This window comes from Aulonocara stuartgranti (genome assembly GCF_965226115.1).
Source record: "Aulonocara stuartgranti genome assembly, chromosome: 18".
Taxonomy (NCBI): domain Eukaryota; kingdom Metazoa; phylum Chordata; class Actinopteri; order Cichliformes; family Cichlidae; genus Aulonocara; species Aulonocara stuartgranti.
In genome coordinates, this window is record NC_138954.1 from 36179950 (window position 1) to 36198895 (window position 18946).

Here is an 18946-nt window from a genome sequence, read left to right on the forward strand (position 1 = left end):
CAGAGTTCCGCATGACAGTGCATGTGTTTGGCAATAGCCCCTCACCAGCTGTGGCGATCTATGGGCTGAGAAAAGCAGCTCAAGCAGGCGAGGCAGAGCACGGCAAAGATGCAAGGGAGTTTGTTACCAGAAACTTTTATGTCGACGACGGTCTGACTTCACTCCCTACAGAAACAGAAGCCATCAGTCTTCTTCAAAGAACACAGAAGATGTTAGCTGAGTCCAATTTACGGCTACACAAAATTGCCTCAAACAGTAGCAAGGTAATGGATGCATTTCCAGCTGATGATCTGGCCAAGGACCTGAAAAACCTAGACCTAGGGACAGATCCTCTTCCTGTTCAGCGTAGCCTTGGACTGAGCTGGAGTCTTGAATCAGATTCTTTCACCTTCCAAGTTTCCAAGGAAGAAAGACCCTTCACTAAGCGAGGCATACTCTCTACAGTCAACAGCTTGTATGACCCGTTAGGTTTTATTGCTCCCATCACTGTCCAAGGCAAAGCCCTCATCAGAGAACTTACCACAGAACCATGTGAATGGGATGATCCTCTTCCACCTGCCAAAGAAAGACAATGGAATGCATGGAAAGACTCCCTGTCAGAGGTAGAGCTTCTGCACATACCCAGGCCTTATATTCCGTCTTCTCTGTCCTCCATGCAGCACCAAGAGCTTTGTGTCTTCTCAGATGCCTCGTCAATGGCTATTGCAGCAGTTGCCTACATACGAGCTATTGATAAACAAGGACAGTGCTTCATCGGGTTTGTCATGGGTAAATCCAAGCTAGCACCCAAGCCTGCACATACCATCCCCCGATTGGAGCTGTGTGCTGCAGTTCTTGCTGTAGAGGTGGCAGAGCTCATTTGTCAGGAGATGGACCTTGAGCTGCATGCTGTAAGGTATTACACAGACAGCAAGATTGTGCTAGGCTACATCTATAATGCTTCGCGAAGGTTTTACATCTATGTGTCCAACAGAGTCTCCAGAATTAGGAAGTCCACTACATGCACACAGTGGAATTATGTTGCAACAGAAAACAACCCAGCTGACATCGCAACAAGGCCGATTGCAGCAAGTCTCCTGCACAAAACAAGCTGGTTCATTGGTCCTCAGTTCCTAAAGCAGGCCCAACAACAGGTATCCCCATCAGTGACATTAAGTAAGTTTGACCTTGTTGAACCACAGCACGATGCAGAGATTCGCCCAGAAGTCAGCACCCTGACAACTAAGGCTACTGATAGACCTCTCAGTCCACAGAGATTTGAACGGTTCTCCTCATGGAAAACTCTGATAAATGGAATGGCGAAGCTCATCAGCGTGGCAAGATGCAGGTCCAGGCTTTCAAAACAAGTCCCTCAAAATCCACAAACACAGGCAAAATTTAGAGTGATCTGGAGTGTTCAACAGTTTGTATTCACAGAAGAAGTGAGACAATTGGAGAGAGGGAAACAAATTTCCGAAGCAAGTCCTCTGTGGAGGTTGAACCCCTTTATCGATCAGGATGGAGTGCTTAGAGTAGGTGGACGGCTCTCTTCAGCTGACCTTCCATATGATGAAAAACACCCAGTCATACTCCCAAAGAGACACCATGTGACAACTTTGTTAGTGAGACATCATCACCAGGAAGTTGCCCACCAAGGTCGCCACTTAACTGAGGGGGCACTTCGCTCAGCCGGTTTGTGGATAATTGGCGTAAGAAAGCTGGTTTCTAGCTTGATCTATGGATGTGTCATATGCCGCAAACTCAGAGGAAAGCCTCAAGAGCAAAAGATGTCTGACTTGCCTGAGGATAGGCTTTGCATAGAACCCCCGTTCACCAGAGTTGGTCTAGATGTCTTTGGACCATGGAGTGTAGTGTCACGACGAACAAGAGGAGGCACAGCAGAAAACAAGCGATGGGCAGTGTTGTTTACGTGCCTAGGAACACGAGCAGTGCATATAGAGGTGACTGAATCCATGTCCACCTCAAGCTTTATTAACGCCTTAAGAAGGTTTTTTGCCATACGAGGACCTTCCAAGGTTCTCAGGTCTGACCGTGGAACCAACTTCGTCGGTGCCTGTAGAGAGTTAAGGATCTTTACAGATGACTCAGAGGTCCGAAATTACCTTAGTAATGAAGGCTGCTCATGGACCTTTAATGCACCACACTCATCCCATATGGGAGGCTCATGGGAAAGAATGATTGGTGTTGCTCGTCGGATCTTAGATGCCATGCTGCTGCAGTCTGGGCCTACCCGTCTTTCTCATGAAGTCCTTGTCACCTTGATGGCAGAAGTGATGGCAATTATGAATGCTCGGCCATTGGTTCCGGTGAGTACAGATCCAGAGTCACCGACAGTCTTGACACCAGCAATGCTTCTTACTCAGAAAGCAAACGTTGTGTCTGCTCCCGAAGGGGTGTTTGACTTGAAAGACCTATACAGGAAACAGTGGCGACATGTCCAATGTCTAGCCGACATCTTTTGGAAACGATGGCGACAAGAATATTTGACAACACTGCAGTCCAGAAAGAAGTGGATCAATGACAAAAGGGACATGCAAATCGGAGACATTGTCTTACTGAAGGATGACCAAACCAAGCGAAATGAATGGCCTATTGGTCTCATTGTTAAGAACATTCCTAGTCAAGATAATAAAATCAGAAAGGTGGAGGTTAGGGTTGTGAAACAAGGTGCTCCACGGATTTACCTACGTCCAGTTTCTCAGCTCATCCTTCTGTTCCCCAAGGAAACTATAAAGAAAGACTGAGGTATACAGGAAACTAAAAAGTAAAGTAAAAGACGGAGTGGTATAAAATACTTTATACCAGGCGGGGAGTGTGTTGGTATAACTTTAATGTGGGAATATGCTTTTGTTTGTATGATTTGGCACCCTCTTGTGGCCACAGTTGGTACTTGGGAAGTTGTTATGCCCAGCTAGTTTGCTACAAGTGCTCAGTGGAGGTGAAACTTTTGCCCACGCATGCCTGTAAGTTTTCATTACATACTATAACCTTAACTATCTGATTTGTGATACATGTGTAATGTGCATATACTGAGTTACTATTTCAGCTGTGTGGTCATTACTCATTTGTAAAGCTACTTGTGTGCTAGCGACTGTATATTAGCATGTGTTTGCTAACTTGCTATGATCAATAATGCTAGTTAACTGAAGGTGATGTTTATGTTTAATTTAGGCAACCTTAAGATTTATGTTTTTTGCTGGTTGTCATGAAAACTAAGTTTCAATTAGTACATTATGTATGTTCAGTGAATGAGAAGGTAATTATCTGTTTTGTGTTTATTTAGTTTTACAAAAAGAAAAGAGAAAGGAGAGTAATGAAAATGGATAAAGGACACCATGTATAAGAAGCCTCAGTAACATGGCCTGTAAACTGGAGATGCAGATCGAAGTAAAGAAGAATCTCAGTTCAAAGCATTCTCTTCTTCTCATTCTGTTCACTGTCTGTCAAACTGGATAAGCTAAATCACGCCCACATCTAGTGAGGACAGAACACCTATTACCTGTAATATACACCTGTAAATGTATTCTGTTGGTTTACTCTTATTTCAAACGACGTTTCTTACCTTTGATCAATGAATGAGGAGCGTTGGGATGTGTTGCGAGCGTTGAGTTACTTATTTTCTCTCCCGAAACGTAAAAGAGGAGATTTTTTAAAAGTGCCGCCGCATCTCAAACTCGCAACAGCGCCGGAAGACCGTAGTGGCCAAAAGTATATTACACCCGTAGTGGTTTAGTACGGTGGCCCCTAGAGACAAAGCACGTACAAACTCCAAAACACTTGCAAACTCCAAAACACTTGCAAAATCCAAAACACAACGGAAGTGCTCCAGGACGCTAGGGGCAGTGTTGAGCTTTTGTTACCTAGTAACTACACAAGCCAGGAAGTACCAATGACCGGATTTGGGGTTTGCAGCCTTAAAGGCCGCATTTTAAGGCCGATTACCTCACAGCCACAAGAGAAGGCTTTCCGAATTCAAAGGCTGCCCGAAATGCGGCCCTGAAATGCGTCCTTAATTTCCCTGAATTTTAAGGATGGGTCGGTGTAGCCTTCATGGCCCAACATATCCCAGACTTCATAGTGCGGTGGTGGTGTGGATAATTTTGCCGAAAAAAAAAACAGTGGAAGCGGAGCGGAGGAAGAGTAAACTTTCAGAAGTAAGTACTGAATATTATGTCACTTATTAATGCGCAAATATTTTTTTAATGAAGAACATGAAACCATTATTGTTGGCCACATGTCGGGAAAGTTGACATTAGCGATGTTTGTACTTTCAGAATTAACTTGGTTTTAAAGCCTTTACTTTAATAAATATATATATATAGTCGACCTTAATCTTACAGAGATTGTGATGATTTTGTGGATAATTAAAGTCAGTCATATATCCACAAACACAACAAGCTGAAAGTCAGTGATGCTGCTCGGTTTGCAGTCCTGAACATCACGGCACAAGCAGGATTCACTGCACTGTTAATGTGAGCTATGTTATATTGCTGCCTCTGTTCGGTGGTGTCGAGCCAAACGGACTTTAACGTGTGTTTGAACGAGCTGACGGTTCACTCGTTAAGCTGAAAGAAAGATGCTTTAATCACAGCAGTCACACATGTGTCCACTGTACCATCTGGGAACTCTTCTTGTTTACACTCGTAATAACACAAACACTAAATCCTGCTTCTCTGTGCTGTTGTGTAGCAGTGTGTACACCTGAGACTGTCACCTGTCTGTCTGTCCTGCACTCTCTCTCTGTTTCTTTCTCTCTGATTGTGGAATAAAAGTATGAACATGTGTTTATAAGTTACACTTGTGTTTGAATCCTGCAGCTTATCACACATTTGATGTCCATGTGTGACACCTGCAAGTGTCCAGAGTGAGGACAGACTGAGGGACACACTGCTGCACATCATCTGTGAGGCTTTGCACCCCTGATGATCCACCAGGACAAACTCAGCAGTGTGTGAGGAAGAGGAGGAGGAAGAGCCAGCAGCAGCTGACAGATGGAGAGAATAGACAGACTGTTCCCTGTTTGTGAAGGACTGCTAGGAAAGTTTAACATAACTGTCTGTGCTGAATCAGTCTTATTAGGTAATGTTCAAATAATGTGATCCTCCCAGTGTTTCCAGTGTGGGAGAAAGTACTCAGAGTACTCAGGGCCTTCAAGTTACACACTATGAAAGGCAGCAACAAGTTTAATGTTCAGAAACCTAAAGTCTGTATCAGCAGCAGAATGGAGCTAAAAATAAATGTTGGTTTCAGTTCTATGAAGCTTTGAGTATTTTGGATCAGTAGCTGCTGTGTTTGTTGCATCATATTGCTGTAATTGTTTATATGCTTTATATATTCTGAGCTAAGTTGATCTATAGTGTTACATCATATTCTATAAGGATGTTATGTGTTTGTAGACTTTCTGCCCAGTTTGACCCATTTAGCAGACGTCAGCCTGTTTAAGGCTCTGATATCTATTCTGTGTGACTTACAGCAGTTATGACATGGTCTGATTTTCTCACCCAATAAAGGAATATTTCATATATCAGTCGACTCTTCATTCTATCAGACACAGTTATCACAGCTTGTACATTTTCTTTTTACACATATATGTAAGCATTGAGCCAAATTTAGTAATGCCAACATACTGAAGGAACAACATTTGTCTCTTATATATGATACACCTATATATGCACTGTCAAAGATACTTGTCTTTGAGTGAAGATTTAAGGTGATAAGACATGTAAATAACTGCAACTTGAATCTGTACTGAGGCTCAGTATTTGACACAGAGTTCATGTTCACTGCTGTAATAGCTAATAATGACTAATATAATAACTATAATATTGGCCATATTATATTTACATTACCAAAGTGAGATGACTTTAGTCTCATGAACAACATCAGCTAATTCTTATTTACTAGCTAATCTTAAATAACTGTTCAGTACAGAAATGAAGCCCAAAAATCATGTTTTACTGTCCTGTGGTCTCAGCCTCAGATACTTATCAAATCACACAAAGCTCTTGTAGAAACAAACAAACAAATGAACAAAATATGTTCTCCTTCATTTCTGTCAAACAAAGTTGTATGACACGTTTCCAGCGGTTAGTATCATGGTTGCTAGGCAACCTGGGAAGCGCGACGGAGACTAGACCGTCCCATACAGACAAACTTGCCGTTTATTTTGCAAATCGAGCTCAACACTGCCCCTAGCGTCCTGGAGCACTTCCGTTGTGTTTTTGAGTTTGCAAGTGTTTTTGAGTTTGTACGTGCTTTGTCTCTAGGGGCCACCGTAGTTTAGCACTACCATAGAGAAACGGTTTAGGCCGTTTAGCTAAACAATCCCAGGCTCCCGCGCGGGAATCTACCAGCAATTCTTATGTGCCATGACTACTAAGCAGTTACCACAAATTTTGCAGATATGCCAATAATCATTCAACCATGAAAGGTTTTTATTTACAGACAGAACAGTTTGTTATACCTGGAGTAAAAAACACTTTTATCACAAATGTTGTCAATGTTCTTTCAAATTGTGTCTCGTTATTGTTCTCCTGCATCCTGCTGTCTAAACCCAGCAGCAAGATTATAACCTGGAATGTCTTTGTTTGTGTTTGGAATCAATTTTGTTTAATATAATTGTTTCTTTTTTCACTGCATGTCAAGATGCAGAAGAAAGTTGCGCCATATCCAGGGAAAATCTCTGTGGCGTTCCACAAGGGGCCACTTGGATACCTTCTCCAGGACTCGTCAAAAGAAGCTCGAAGGATTAAAAATGACCCCAAGCTTCAGGACAAGTCTGCACCTGTGAGGGAGGACGATGCTCTGACTGTCATCTATCAGAGAGGAGGGGATGCCTCTGACATGAAGGAAGTGCAGGGAGAGTACATCCTGCAGTTTGGAAAATATAAAGGGAAATCTTTCCGGTGGCTTCTGGAGAATGATGTCGGGGACACCATGTACCTGATCAAAGATCTCCAGAAGCAAGAGGCTGCAGGGACCTCTGTGGAAGAAGGGCATGGCAAGGAGAGCTTGCATTCATTTGTACAGTAAGCCCTCAGCTTTGCAGAGATAAAAACTCTTCTGAGCTACGAGACCAGCAGAGTAAGTGTTGCTGCAGAAGCCTCTGAGGATGATCAGCTGGTTGGCTTTGGCTCACGAGCCAAGAGCACCTGGAAGGAGATTTGGGACGGCAGAGGTGACGGCTATGCAGACCTTATCATGAGGAAGAGCTGCAGTCAAGGAACACGGCTGCATGAGCTGCAGCAGTGCCTGCGGAAGAAGTAGCAGTCTGCGCCTGCTACTACAAACGCCCCAACTAAACAACCTCTTGGTAAGTTGTTTTAATAATATTTTAATAACATTGTTGACATGAAATATAAATTCAGTACATATTTGTCTAATTGTTGCCTCCATCACAGGGATGGATGAGGATGAAAACCTGGAGGACACAATGCCGAGCATCTCACCTGTAAAAGTACACATGCAGAGCTGTAAGTACTGCGTTATTACTACATGTCAGACGTGATAATGGCTAAGTCTGTTTCTGTCTCATATGCCTCTGTCTCTGCATAACTAGTCACTGTGGCAGCAGCAGCAGGGTCCACACCCAGAGGATCTTCAGGAGCAAACAGGTTTTCAAATGAAAGGTTTCAGAACTGGAGTACAATTGTTTTCTCTGCAAAGCTGAGCCTGAACTTGAACTTTTATATATTGTCTTGTTCTTGTTTTTGTGTGTTCTGGCCACGTTCCAGTGATGTTCCTCTAATAGCATGGTTGTATGCTGGCTGTATGGTGGAAGAAAACAGTAAATAAGGGAGAAACAGTTGATTTTGTATATAAGACAGTTTTGTTCTAGTTGTGAATGTTTCTTTTGTTTCTATAAATATAAACTGATTGTAAATATAAAAGTGTAAATAAATAGTTTTCTGCAAAAATATCAACACAGTTTTCTTCTTAGAGTTCACCTATATGTTTCTATATCTGTGTGTGCTCCCCATCAGGTAATCAGTTTAAATAAGTTGTGAGCGCTGCCCTGAAAGCTTACATATTATTTCTAAATCACTTCATGTAATGATAACAAGTCATCCTAGAGCAGTCTCACAGCTTTTATCTTCATAATCTTTCTGTTTTCATTTATATTATTAGAAACATGACTGCTGTCTTTTATCTGTGTGACTGTACAGCCTGTGTCAGACATGACCCCCACACAATGTCTGACGTTATCTTTAATACATGCAGCACAGCTGGAGCTGCAGACACTTTCTCACTTCTGGTGATAATATATTTGATGTAGGTATTGTTGCTTGCTAGCTTGAAGCTTATCTACAAAAGTAATTCAATAAGGAGAGATCACGTGGAAAAACTCAACATGATTTATTGAGATACAGAAATAAATGTAACTGTTTGGCAGTTATGAGCCATCATAGCAGAAAGAATCCCAGCAGTGACAGGATGTTGCACAACCACCACCCCAGAGTCAACATGCTGATAGTAATGAAGATGAAGATGGAGGCTGGGACAGGGCTCTGAGTGACCACGGTGAGGAGGAGAAAGGAGAGGAGGCGGGCTGCATGGCTGCAGATCTGAAATGCAGAAGAGCAACCGATTTAAAGCATGCAGAGTGGAGGCTGGCAAGAGCATGACTGGAATAAAGCAACGATGTCAGTACTGAGTTTGTGCTGGAAAATGAATAGACATAAACTAACAGCCACCAGGAAGCAGACAGATGATTTATCACAGACATGCCTTATTGAAATTATGTATAAGCTTCATGTTCTATGTCATCAGAATGTATCTGTATTATAGTTTTAGCTTTAGTCTTTGTATTAAAAGTTGGATGTCTCCATAATTGTAGACTATATGTCTGCTATGTATCATCTCAAGACTGTGATGATACAGTTTAGTCTGAGTTATGCACTTTGTGACAGTATAGGTGCAGAAAAATTGCTCCACAGGCCATAACACTATATAATATAAATAAAATGATAATGAACTAAAAATTAAAAAATAAATGTTATCCACAATAAGTAGATTGAAAATGGTGTTTAACTTTTGATAATGTAACACAACCTTTGTCCCAACCAGGACTCGAACCCGCGCTCAGACAGTTCAGTGTAAAAAACAATCTTTTTTTTCCCAATGCCTGAAAAGCTGCGATTTGATTGGCTGTTTCTCCGTTACACCTATACGTGATGGGCCCCCGCGGAGACAGGAAGTGTTTTTATGACTGAAACACTGAGGCTGTGTCCCAATTCAGGGTCTGCACGCTTGAAGTACACATTTTAAGTGCGATTACGTCACCGCCACGCGACGACGGCTGTCCCAATTTGAAGTGTACTTCAAATGCATACTCATATATATATATATATATATATATATATATATATATATATGTGTGTATATATATATATATATATATATACACACACACACACACACATATATATATATATATATATATATATATATGTGTGTGTGTGTGTGTATATATATATATATACACACACATATATATATATATATATACACACACATATATATATATATATATATATATATATATGTGTGTGTGTATATATATATATATATATATGTGTCCCCTGCTCTGCATCATTAGAACATTAACAGACCAACAAATATAAGTGTCCCAACCAGACAATGATTTGGAGACTATAGAGGACGTATTTAACTTAACTACAGTAAGGATACAGCCAGGATTTTAGTTTAAGAGGCCCTGTTATACATATATGGTACAGTACTGTTTCATATACGTAGGTCAGTGTATGTTCAGGTAATCCATGTAGCTCAGTTCCTTATACTTTTGACTCAGTACAGTGTCAACAGAGGGGATTCCCTTATAGAGTCGCCTCAGTTATTTCTGATGTTTTGGTCATTAAATTCCCCAAATGATACCAAGCACATGGAATCCACAGTCTTAGCATCCCACAGCGTCCCACAGCATCCCACAGCATCCCACAGCGTCCCACAGCATCCCACAGCGTCCCACAGCATCCCACAGCATCCCACAGCATCCCACAGCATCCCACAGCGTCCCACGGCATCACACAGCGTCCCACAGCATCCCACAGCGTCCCACAGCATCCCACAGCGTCCCACAGCGTCCCACAGCGTCCCACAGCATCCCACGGCGTCCCACAGCGTCCCACAGCGTCCCACAGCATCCCACAGCATCCCACGGCGTCCCACAGCGTCCCACAGCGTCCCACAGCATCCCACAGCGTCCCACAGCATCCCACAGCGTCCCACAGCAGTGTCAGGTGACTTTCAGTGAAGGTTATGACACAATGACAGTGTGATGATAACAAAGAGAAGCATGAGTCATTATCTCGTCATTACTTGGACTTTATTGTTGATTTTAGCACTTCACACTAGCATTAGCTGGTTTCCCTCCTTTGGAGTAAACTACCAATCAGACAGCACATCTGAGCTGCTGTCACACAGTCAGATACAGGAAAGCATGACAGCAACAACACGCTCAAAGCTGAACATCATTTGCATGTTAAGAATTTTACTGCAAGAAAGAAATAGTGCAAAGCTGAACATAGTGAGTTTGCTTTATGTATGATAAAGTCCTGTTGACAAATCCAGTGCATGAATGTGAATGACCTGTGAAATAAAGTGTGCGTGCCGTGTTCAGTCTGACGTGAAACATCAGAATCTCTGTCTTCATTTTACTGATTTCCTCTTTCATTGCCAGCATGTGTGCTCAGAGGCTTTCACAGTGCATTATAAGCACGTCGTGGCTTTGTGTCCCTCGCTCTGCATCATTAGAACATTAACAGACCAACAAATATAAGTTTGTCATACTTTATCGATGAAATCTGGGAGAATATAAATAACATCTGTAGCAGAAGCAGTGTGTCACTCTTGGTCTTGCAAGACAATTTTGCGTCCAGTTGTTAATTCTTGAACAATATGCACCAATCTCTTACAAAAGATGTGGTTTGCTATGGTTCTCTGACCCAACCTGGTTACTAAAGTACTGAAAACGAGGAGACAACATTACAACAACGTGCCAAATAAGCTAGGTCCATCATGTGATCTGCCAAAGTTTAAGGCGTGGATTTTGGTACGACTTCTAAAGGTCTGTGTTTCCGCAACCAAGACGTTGCTTCAGGCCGTCTACATCCTGTGGTTCTGAACTTCGGATGGACAAGTGGCAGCAGCCGTTTATCAGAAGCACCCAGACTGCTCTTGGCGATGGTCTGACTCAGTCCTCGGGCCACGACCTCCCCTGTAAGCGTTGTTTGGTGTTTGCACCTGCACGTGTCCTTTGCTTCCAGCAAAATGATTGTGACAGCGGGGCATTCAGCATCCAGCAGATGTTATATCTGCAATATGCAGCCGCAGTTTTTCACAGTTACCTGCCTGCTATACCCAAGAGACGTGATGATTTATGGTGTCGGCCCTGTTATCACAGAATGGGCCACGTGACCAGTTAAAGTGGTGACAAACTGTTGGCTCTGTCGAAACGAAAAGTAGTTATTGGGGCTAAAAAAGCATTTACAGCCTATTAACCCGAGAACGCTATCGCTGGGTGATTTACACCCGAGCAAATACATTTACATGATTTCTCTCTCCTGCAGCTGTTTGCGTGTCGAGGAGCCTGTGCCTTCACCAGGGAAGTCTCAAATGTCCCAGGAATGGGTGGACCAAAGACCAGCTTTCCAGAGTCATTCTTTTGTTTTAGGAGGGTTTTTCTTTCATTTTGTTAGACATGGCACAGTTGAAAGTAAAAGAAGACCACTCTAATTTGTCATGTGTTGTCATATTTTGATATATTTGATTACTTTTTATTGGTTATATTATATCGGGTAAAAATCACCCGGCATTAGCGATTGTGTTACTATTTATAGCGATAGTGTTCTAGGGTTAAACGTGCAAGAGAGCTGATGCAGTCTCCAGCGAGTCCATCATCAGCTGGGCTGATTCATGACCAGAACGTCCCAAGTGTGAAGTCAGTGAATCAGTGCTGGCCTGGTGCTGAACAACGTGAGGCTGAAGGGACTGTGGAGACATCAGCACATCACATTTTACATTGGTTTTATTATAATGTGCTTCTAGTAAGGACAAAAGCACAGACACCAACCTCCTGATCTGCGGAGCAGTGGTGGTAGAGGAACTTCGTCTCAGCGTCTTAGTAGAAGAAGGGGTGAGGTGGACTTTGGAGGGCTTCGGGGGAGGGAGGATGGAGCGGTGTGAAGTCTTGGACAGGTTTAACCTGACACAGAAAACAAGAACACCTCATATTTGTGTGTGTGTGTGATCCAAGAGCAAATAAAACTTGATCCTTCACAGAAACAAGCACAACGAACAACTTCTCCAAAAATCCTTCTGATTTCTACGCTCACTGCAGGAATCAACATCTGCACTCACACTCTGTACAAGAGACGAGATACAAACACGCTTCGACGTGTGGGAGGTACCTGATTTAACCTCCGTGGAAGCCCAGCTCTTGGTTGTGTCAGGTTAGCAGTTTGGTGATGTTAGTTTACAGGAGAAGCCGGAGGCACGTCGTGAGTTTGGTTCGTGGTCGTCCTTTGGTTTCTTTTTGCCGCAGCTCTCATATCCCCGATTTGTAACTATTTACTTTTTATAAGATGTTTCTTGAACTATGGCAGCTTCTTATATATCTGCTATATTTGTGCCGTGGATTCAGGGACCCAAACAAAAACTGTAGTGAGCAGAGGTATTATCTACTGATTGTGTGTCTGGCTGCAGCCAAGGATGGAGAGCAGAGGCAGCGGGCAGGCCAATCGAAACGCAGCTCAGGCCGCGGCTGCAGCAAAAACTTGGGCGTAGGAGGAGCGATTCTGGCAAAGCGTCAGGAGGGGAAGTGGTGCTCCACCAACACGGTGTACAGTAAAGATGGAGGCCTGCTGGCTCCAGCTGAGGACACCGTCAGGCAGTAGAAGGAATACTCTGACAACCTCCAGAACCTTAATCTCACTCATAACTAAAGTCGCCAAAAGACAACAACTTCTCCTGTTGCATTTAGGTTTCAGTTTAACCGAAGAACAAAGAAGGACACATGAGCTCGAGCAGGTTACACACAACATTCACGCTGCACAGATGAGAACACAGCAGGATTTCATGCAGTCCGGTCTGCCTGTTAGACAGCGTGCAAACAAAGCGTGCGTTCTTTGTAGCATTCGACAACAGTCACTTACGTACTTTCTGACATCCACAAAAACATATTGGTGTCTATTATCTCTCCTTGTTAATAGAAACTTTGTTTCCAGCGTTTGAGCTAATTCTCTACGTGTCTCTTGCACTGACCACAATAACCATCTATCATTAATTACATTACAGATGTTGGTACCTTGAGCAGGATGACGCTGATCTCGGTGGGCGTTTTCCCTTCAGTGCTCTCAGTTCGTCTCCCTGTGTCAGACTGACTTCTTTGCAGTTATTCTGCACAGACACAATTAGCAGCATGAAAACACAACATTGTGATCGGAACTCAGTAGCCTGTTTGAATTCTGCAGTAACCATTAAGAAAAGGTGCTATGAAGTCACACCGCTGACCTCATCCAAGCTATATGACTTGCAGAGCACGGTGTTGATTGACAGGTCATCCATGCTGGAAAGCAGCGAGGACACTGCCTCCTGTTTGCCTCCCTGCACAGAGTCAGAGCGGTGCAGCAGCAGCAGCAGCTGCAGCTGCTGCTGCCGACTCAGTCTCTGTTGGACCAGCTTCTGTTTAGACCGATGCACGTCACCCTGAACCCACAAACTGTGCTGCTTCCTGCACACAAACATCAAACACACGCCACAAACTGACTGTGATATCACGTTTAGCAGGTACAACATTCAACATCCTGGTTTAGCGTGTAAGTAGACACACAAAGCTAGTAGCCATTAGCAACAGAGCGCTACTGTGGCGTAAGGAGGAAGTGTGCGTCCAGAGCTGAGGAGAGAAACCAGCTGCACACTGTGACTGCAGTCTGCAGCAGTATCACAGTTTCAGGCTTCTTTTAATTCGATTCGATTCATCATCCACCAGTTTCCCACTGCTGCAGTCACCACCAGCTGCACATGGGCACCCTGGGGAATGCCCCACCCTGACCTCCACCTTTTGCTTCTCTTCTAACTTTTCCAGCATGCTCCAACCATGACCTCAGCATGGAGAAACATCCTGTGTGCTAACAGCAATAGATGCCACAGCCTAAGGACAGACGGGCCTTGTTTGTCCAGCACATCTCACAGATGCTCGATGAGACTGAGATCTGCCGACGTTGAAGGCCAAGGTGACCCCTCAAACCCTTCCTGATCTACTTGTGCTTTGTGTGAAGACTCCAGCGACACTCGAAGTATTAGAGAACAGCTGTACTCAGTGGCCAACGCCTTTTGGGTCATTGCAAAATGTCAAACAGCTTGTGTTTAAATAAAAAAGACTGGAAACAGAAAAAGATCCAAGTGGACCAATCACACCTTCACAAACGCAATGACCCTGATGAAGGCCACTAACACGTTATGGTTCCCTGATACTCTGTGACTGGAGTCTTCACCTCGTCAGATCTTTGTCTTCTCCGTGCACCTTGGAGGTGAAGCTGCCGTCTGCTTGTGTTTTGTGACATTATCCTAATGAAGTGTTGCAGACGTGTCTGTGTGCACAGCATTACTCCTGTACTTTCATGAACGGACTACAGCTTAATGATTGTCTCCGACCGAGACCTTTGGAGTCACGGAAAGTGGGCCGTTTGGTTTGAGCGGTCACAGCTGAGGCACAAACTCACTCTTCTAAGAAGTTTTGCTGTGGACCGATGATAGATCCAGGTCTGCAGACTCTGATCCAAGCAATCGCCTCGGCTGCAGTAAACCGGAAGTGCTTCATCAGGTAGCAGCCAATCAGAGTGCCCGTGCGGCCTAATCCAGCTGTAAATGGATGGAGTGTTTAAAGAGACAAAGTTAAGATAAAAGAAATAAATGACATCAATTAAACATAAAGACTTGCAGTCCTACCTTTACAGTGCACCGCCACTGCCCCGTCTGTACTTTCACACACATGCAGAAAGCGTCTGACGATGAGGTCAGAGGGCGTGGTCCCATCAAGGAAGAAGAGGTCGTGGTGCTCAAATCCTGCATCCTCAAACCGCCTGCCATCATACAACGTCCTGTTCAGACGAACCACGGTCGTTATGTCATTTTGGCAAAAGTATGAGAAGTATGCCTCGGGTGTGTGGAGGGGATAACCTGGAGACAGAGTCAACAACAGCTGAGTTACGTCATACGTTTCAATCAGCGAGCGTCTGTTTTTAATGCGAACGTAAAATAAGATTCAATGACGTAGTGTCAGCTGATTTATGTTGTAAGGTAAAGACGTTAAATACAGAGAAAACCCAACGATCGGACGGCCCCAAGCACCTGCTGACAGCGGGAAAGAAAAACTCCCTTTTAACAAGAACCAGGCTGAGGGAGGGGGAGCAATCTGCCTCATGTGGTCGGGGTGGGGGGAGGACAACAGGACAAGAGATGGACGAGAGCCAGAGGGGAATAATAACTACGTGCAAAGTGGTGTAAATACACAGAAAGTAAAAAGAGCTGAGGGATGGAGAAGCATGAGTGCATCATGGGAAACCCCGAGCCACTGCAGGGTTCAGGCTCGTCTAATCCAGCCGTAACAACACGACAGCACTAAGCAGGAAACAATGCATGCCGTCAGAAGACAGCAGGGTAAGGTTAGCTCTTCTCAGCTGCTTCAGGACGTGCAGGCACTGAGGGGCTGCACAGGCCTTCTGTCAGCCCAGCAACGTGAGCACTGGTGTTGGTTTGGAGGCATGCTTTTAGCTTTTAGCTTAGAGATTCTGACTCACCACGAGAATGAGGGCTACTGAACGCCAGAACTTTGCCCGGAACGATCCAGTTCATATCTCCATTTTCAACTCGCTAAAAGCACAAAAAGAAAGGAAAGACTGTGATAGAGGTTAGCCACATATCAGTTAAAACATGGATCCAGAACACCTTAATTATACCACCACTGCAGTAATGAACACGTACGGGCTTTTACCTTTCATTGGAAATCAGTTTTGTTGACCTTTACTTCACTGACTGTCTATCACTTGGACGGGTGAGCTATGGATCAATCTAACTGAGAAACTGAGGAAGTACAGCGTGCACCAAGGCAGGCCTGGACATCGTACGAGCTCTTGGTTGGCCCTGACTGTGTTACTAACAGCACTGCAAATAAACTGGATGAATAACAAGCGTACGTTAGTTATTTCTTCCTGTATCCTGGTCCTGTTTGCATTGATATCGACCTGTAGCACAGTCTCTGCAGTCTGTTACCTCATAATGTTCATATTCTTCTGCACTGAACCTTTCAAAATCCAGGAAACCATGTTGTAATGCCTGCAGAGGAAAAGAGCAGGAACAGATTTTCACAACAAAAGCACAACTCCCCCCAAAGGGCTGAAATGTTTAGTGTTATAGTGATCTGCAGTGGTTTCACAGATTCAGTTCAGTTTTTCTTAGCACCAAATCACAACAACGGTCACCTCAGGCAGTTAATATTGTACGTAAAGACCCTACAGAGGAAACACAATCAGACCACGAGCAGGCACACTGGTGACAGTGGGGAGGAAACACTCGTTTTTAACAGAAACACATGTTCACCAGAACCAGGCTCAGGGAGGGGCGGCAATCTGACTGACTGCTGAAGGCTTTTCAGGGAGTTTTTAGGACTTCCTGATAATAATGAATTACAGTCGTCCAGCCTGGAAGTAATAAATGCATGAACTAGTTTTTCAGCGTCACTCTGAGACAGGATATTTCTAACTTTAGAGATGTTGCACAAATGGAAGAAAGCAGTCTTACATATTTGTTTAATATGTGCGTTGAAGGACATGTCCTGGTCAAAAATGACTCCAAGGTTCCTCACAGCGTTACTGGAGGCCAAGGTAATGCCATCCAGAGTAAGAATCTGCTTAGATACCATATTTCTAAGCTTTTCAGGGCCGAAAACAATAACCTCAGTTTGATCTGAATTAAGAAGCAGAAAGTTAGCGGCCATCCAGGTCTTTATGTCTTTAAGACATTCCTGCAGTTTAACTCATTGGTGTGTGTTATCTGGCTTCATGGACAGATAGAGCTGGGTGTCATCTGCATAGCAGTGTAAATGTATGCTATGTCTTCTAATGATGCTGCCTAAGGGAAGCATGTATAATGTAAACAGAATTGGTCCTAGCACTGAACCCTGTGGAACTCCATAATTAACCTCAGTGTGTGAAGAGGACTCTCCATTTACATGCACAAACTGGAGTCTATTAGATAGATATGATACAAACCACTGCAGTGCAGTACCTGTAATACCTACAGCATGTTCTAATCGCTCTAATAGGATATTATGGTCGACAGTATCGAACGCTGCACTGAGGTCTAGCAGGACAAGCACAGAGATGAGTCCACTGTCAGAGGCCATAAGAAGATCATTTGTAACCTTCACTAAAGCTGTTTCTGTGATGAGCTCTGAAACCTGACTGAAACTCTTCAAATAAACCTCTGCAGATGATCTGTTAGCTGTTTGACAACTACTCTTTCAAGGATGTTTGATATAAAGGAAGGTTGGAGATTGGCCTATAATTAGCTAAGACTGCTGGGTCTAGAGATGCTTTTTGAGTAAAGGTTTAACTACAGCCAGCTTGAAGGCCTGTGGTACATAGCCGATTGTTACATCCTGGGAGGCTGTGGGAGTGTGTGGGCGTGGTGTTGTCTTCTCCCTCTCCTCCTCCTTCGTTCTGGCCCCTCCCCTTGTCTCTCTCTGCCCCTGCCTTCTCCTTTAGGTCACACCTGCTGCTCATCTGCTCTCGTTACAACCAATTACCCTCAGGGGTGATATAAGCTGGAGAAGAGCAGTGTGGAGGAGGAGGGAGAGGTTTCTGGTGGATTTCCTCTGTGCGGGTCAGAGTGTGTTACTGGCTTAGGTGTGGAACAGCCTGCTGCGTGTGGCTCTTTGTGAGTAGTGCTTAACTGAGCAGTGATTGCCCATGAGTGACGGCAGCCTTCACTAGTTTGTGTGGCCTGCCTGGATATTGTTTGCTAGCAGTGTTGCTGTCTCTTTCTGTTGAAGCCTTATTGTTGCTTCCTTTGTTGAAGTGGTCATTACCACTTTGGGTTGATCTCCCTGATTTCTCATTAAAGCAGCGGTGCTGTCTCCTTTTGTTGTTGCCATTTATATGATTATTGAGGTGTTTGCCTACAATAAAGATCTATTTTATATTAAATACCTCTGCCTGGCGTTCTTTTCATTCCACCTGGATCTAACTGTTACTGTCCCCCACCCTCATCGCCTAGCTTTTAAGTGGGGACGTAACACCGATTATTAGAGATCGAAGCATTAATTAATGTCAGGACTTCTTTGAGCAGTTTTGTAGGAATGGGGTCTAAAAGACACGCTGATGCACTGACTATTTCTTCTTTAGTCGTTTGTTTTCAATTCCTGTGTGTTTGTACATCACTGAAGTATTTAATCATTAGTAATTATTAAACTCCTTTGTCTCTGCTCTTACCCCTCACCTGTCACAGTGAACTGCTGCCTCCTTAAACCTGGTTCTGTTGGAGGTTTCGTCCTGTTGGAAGGGAGTTTTTCCTTCCCACTGTTGCCAAGTGTGTACTTCTAGTGCAGTGCTGCAGGCTCTTTACCTTATAAGTTAAAGTACCTTGAAGTAACTGTAGCTTAGAATTAGTGCTATGAATAAAACTGAATTCAATTACTGTTGTTACAGAATAAGAGAACAATTTCAAATGTGGCTCAAACTGGGATTTTTGCGTTAAAATGAGGTGTGACACAAATGAAGTTACTAAGTGTCATTTTAATGTTACTAAAATCTTCTGTGTTAGACGTTGTTGCTACCTTGTTGATTCCTTGTAAGCAGTTTAGCACGGTGAGGTTAAAAGAGCACTCTCCAACCGCTGCGTCTCTGTGGCACACACACACACACAGACA

The 18946-nt window shown here is 43.8% G+C and overlaps 2 protein-coding genes and 1 long non-coding RNA gene across 4 annotated transcripts in view; 1 reads left to right on the top strand and 2 right to left on the bottom strand.

Annotated features, from left to right (window-relative positions):
• LOC309694165 (protein NLRC3-like) overlaps nt 1-3659 on the bottom strand; it is a 38363-nt gene extending 34704 nt beyond the window's left edge. Inside the window, exon 1 of the mRNA XM_082514001.1 lies at nt 3563-3659. The gene's annotated coding sequence lies outside the window, so the exon portion shown is untranslated. The remainder of the gene's footprint in view (nt 1-3562) is intronic.
• A 2268-nt stretch (nt 3660-5927) lies between these two features.
• Nucleotides 5928-7934, top strand: LOC309694402. Its single transcript, XR_014272865.1, has 3 exons — nt 5928-7312; nt 7401-7472; nt 7559-7934. It is a non-coding gene; the product is annotated as an uncharacterized lncRNA (long non-coding RNA).
• Nucleotides 7935-8347: 413 nt separating this feature from the next.
• The window catches only part of LOC309693623 (dual specificity protein phosphatase CDC14AB-like), a 12164-nt gene continuing 1565 nt past the window's right edge, over nt 8348-18946 (bottom strand). The window contains exons 4-12 of one of the 2 annotated variants that reach the window (XM_082513037.1): nt 18854-18920; nt 16291-16353; nt 15819-15891; nt 14968-15198; nt 14742-14880; nt 13531-13750; nt 13325-13416; nt 12092-12223; nt 8348-8564 (exon numbers count right to left, since the gene is read on the bottom strand). In XM_082513037.1, coding sequence (XP_082369163.1) covers nt 8459-8564; nt 12092-12223; nt 13325-13416; nt 13531-13750; nt 14742-14880; nt 14968-15198; nt 15819-15891; nt 16291-16353; nt 18854-18920 — 1123 coding nt within the window. In that variant the 3' untranslated portion in view covers nt 8348-8458. Of the gene's footprint in view, nt 8565-10631; nt 12010-12091; nt 12224-13324; nt 13417-13530; nt 13751-14741; nt 14881-14967; nt 15199-15818; nt 15892-16290; nt 16354-18853; nt 18921-18946 lie in introns of those variants that run through there. The other variant, XM_082513038.1, reaches the window with a different exon arrangement.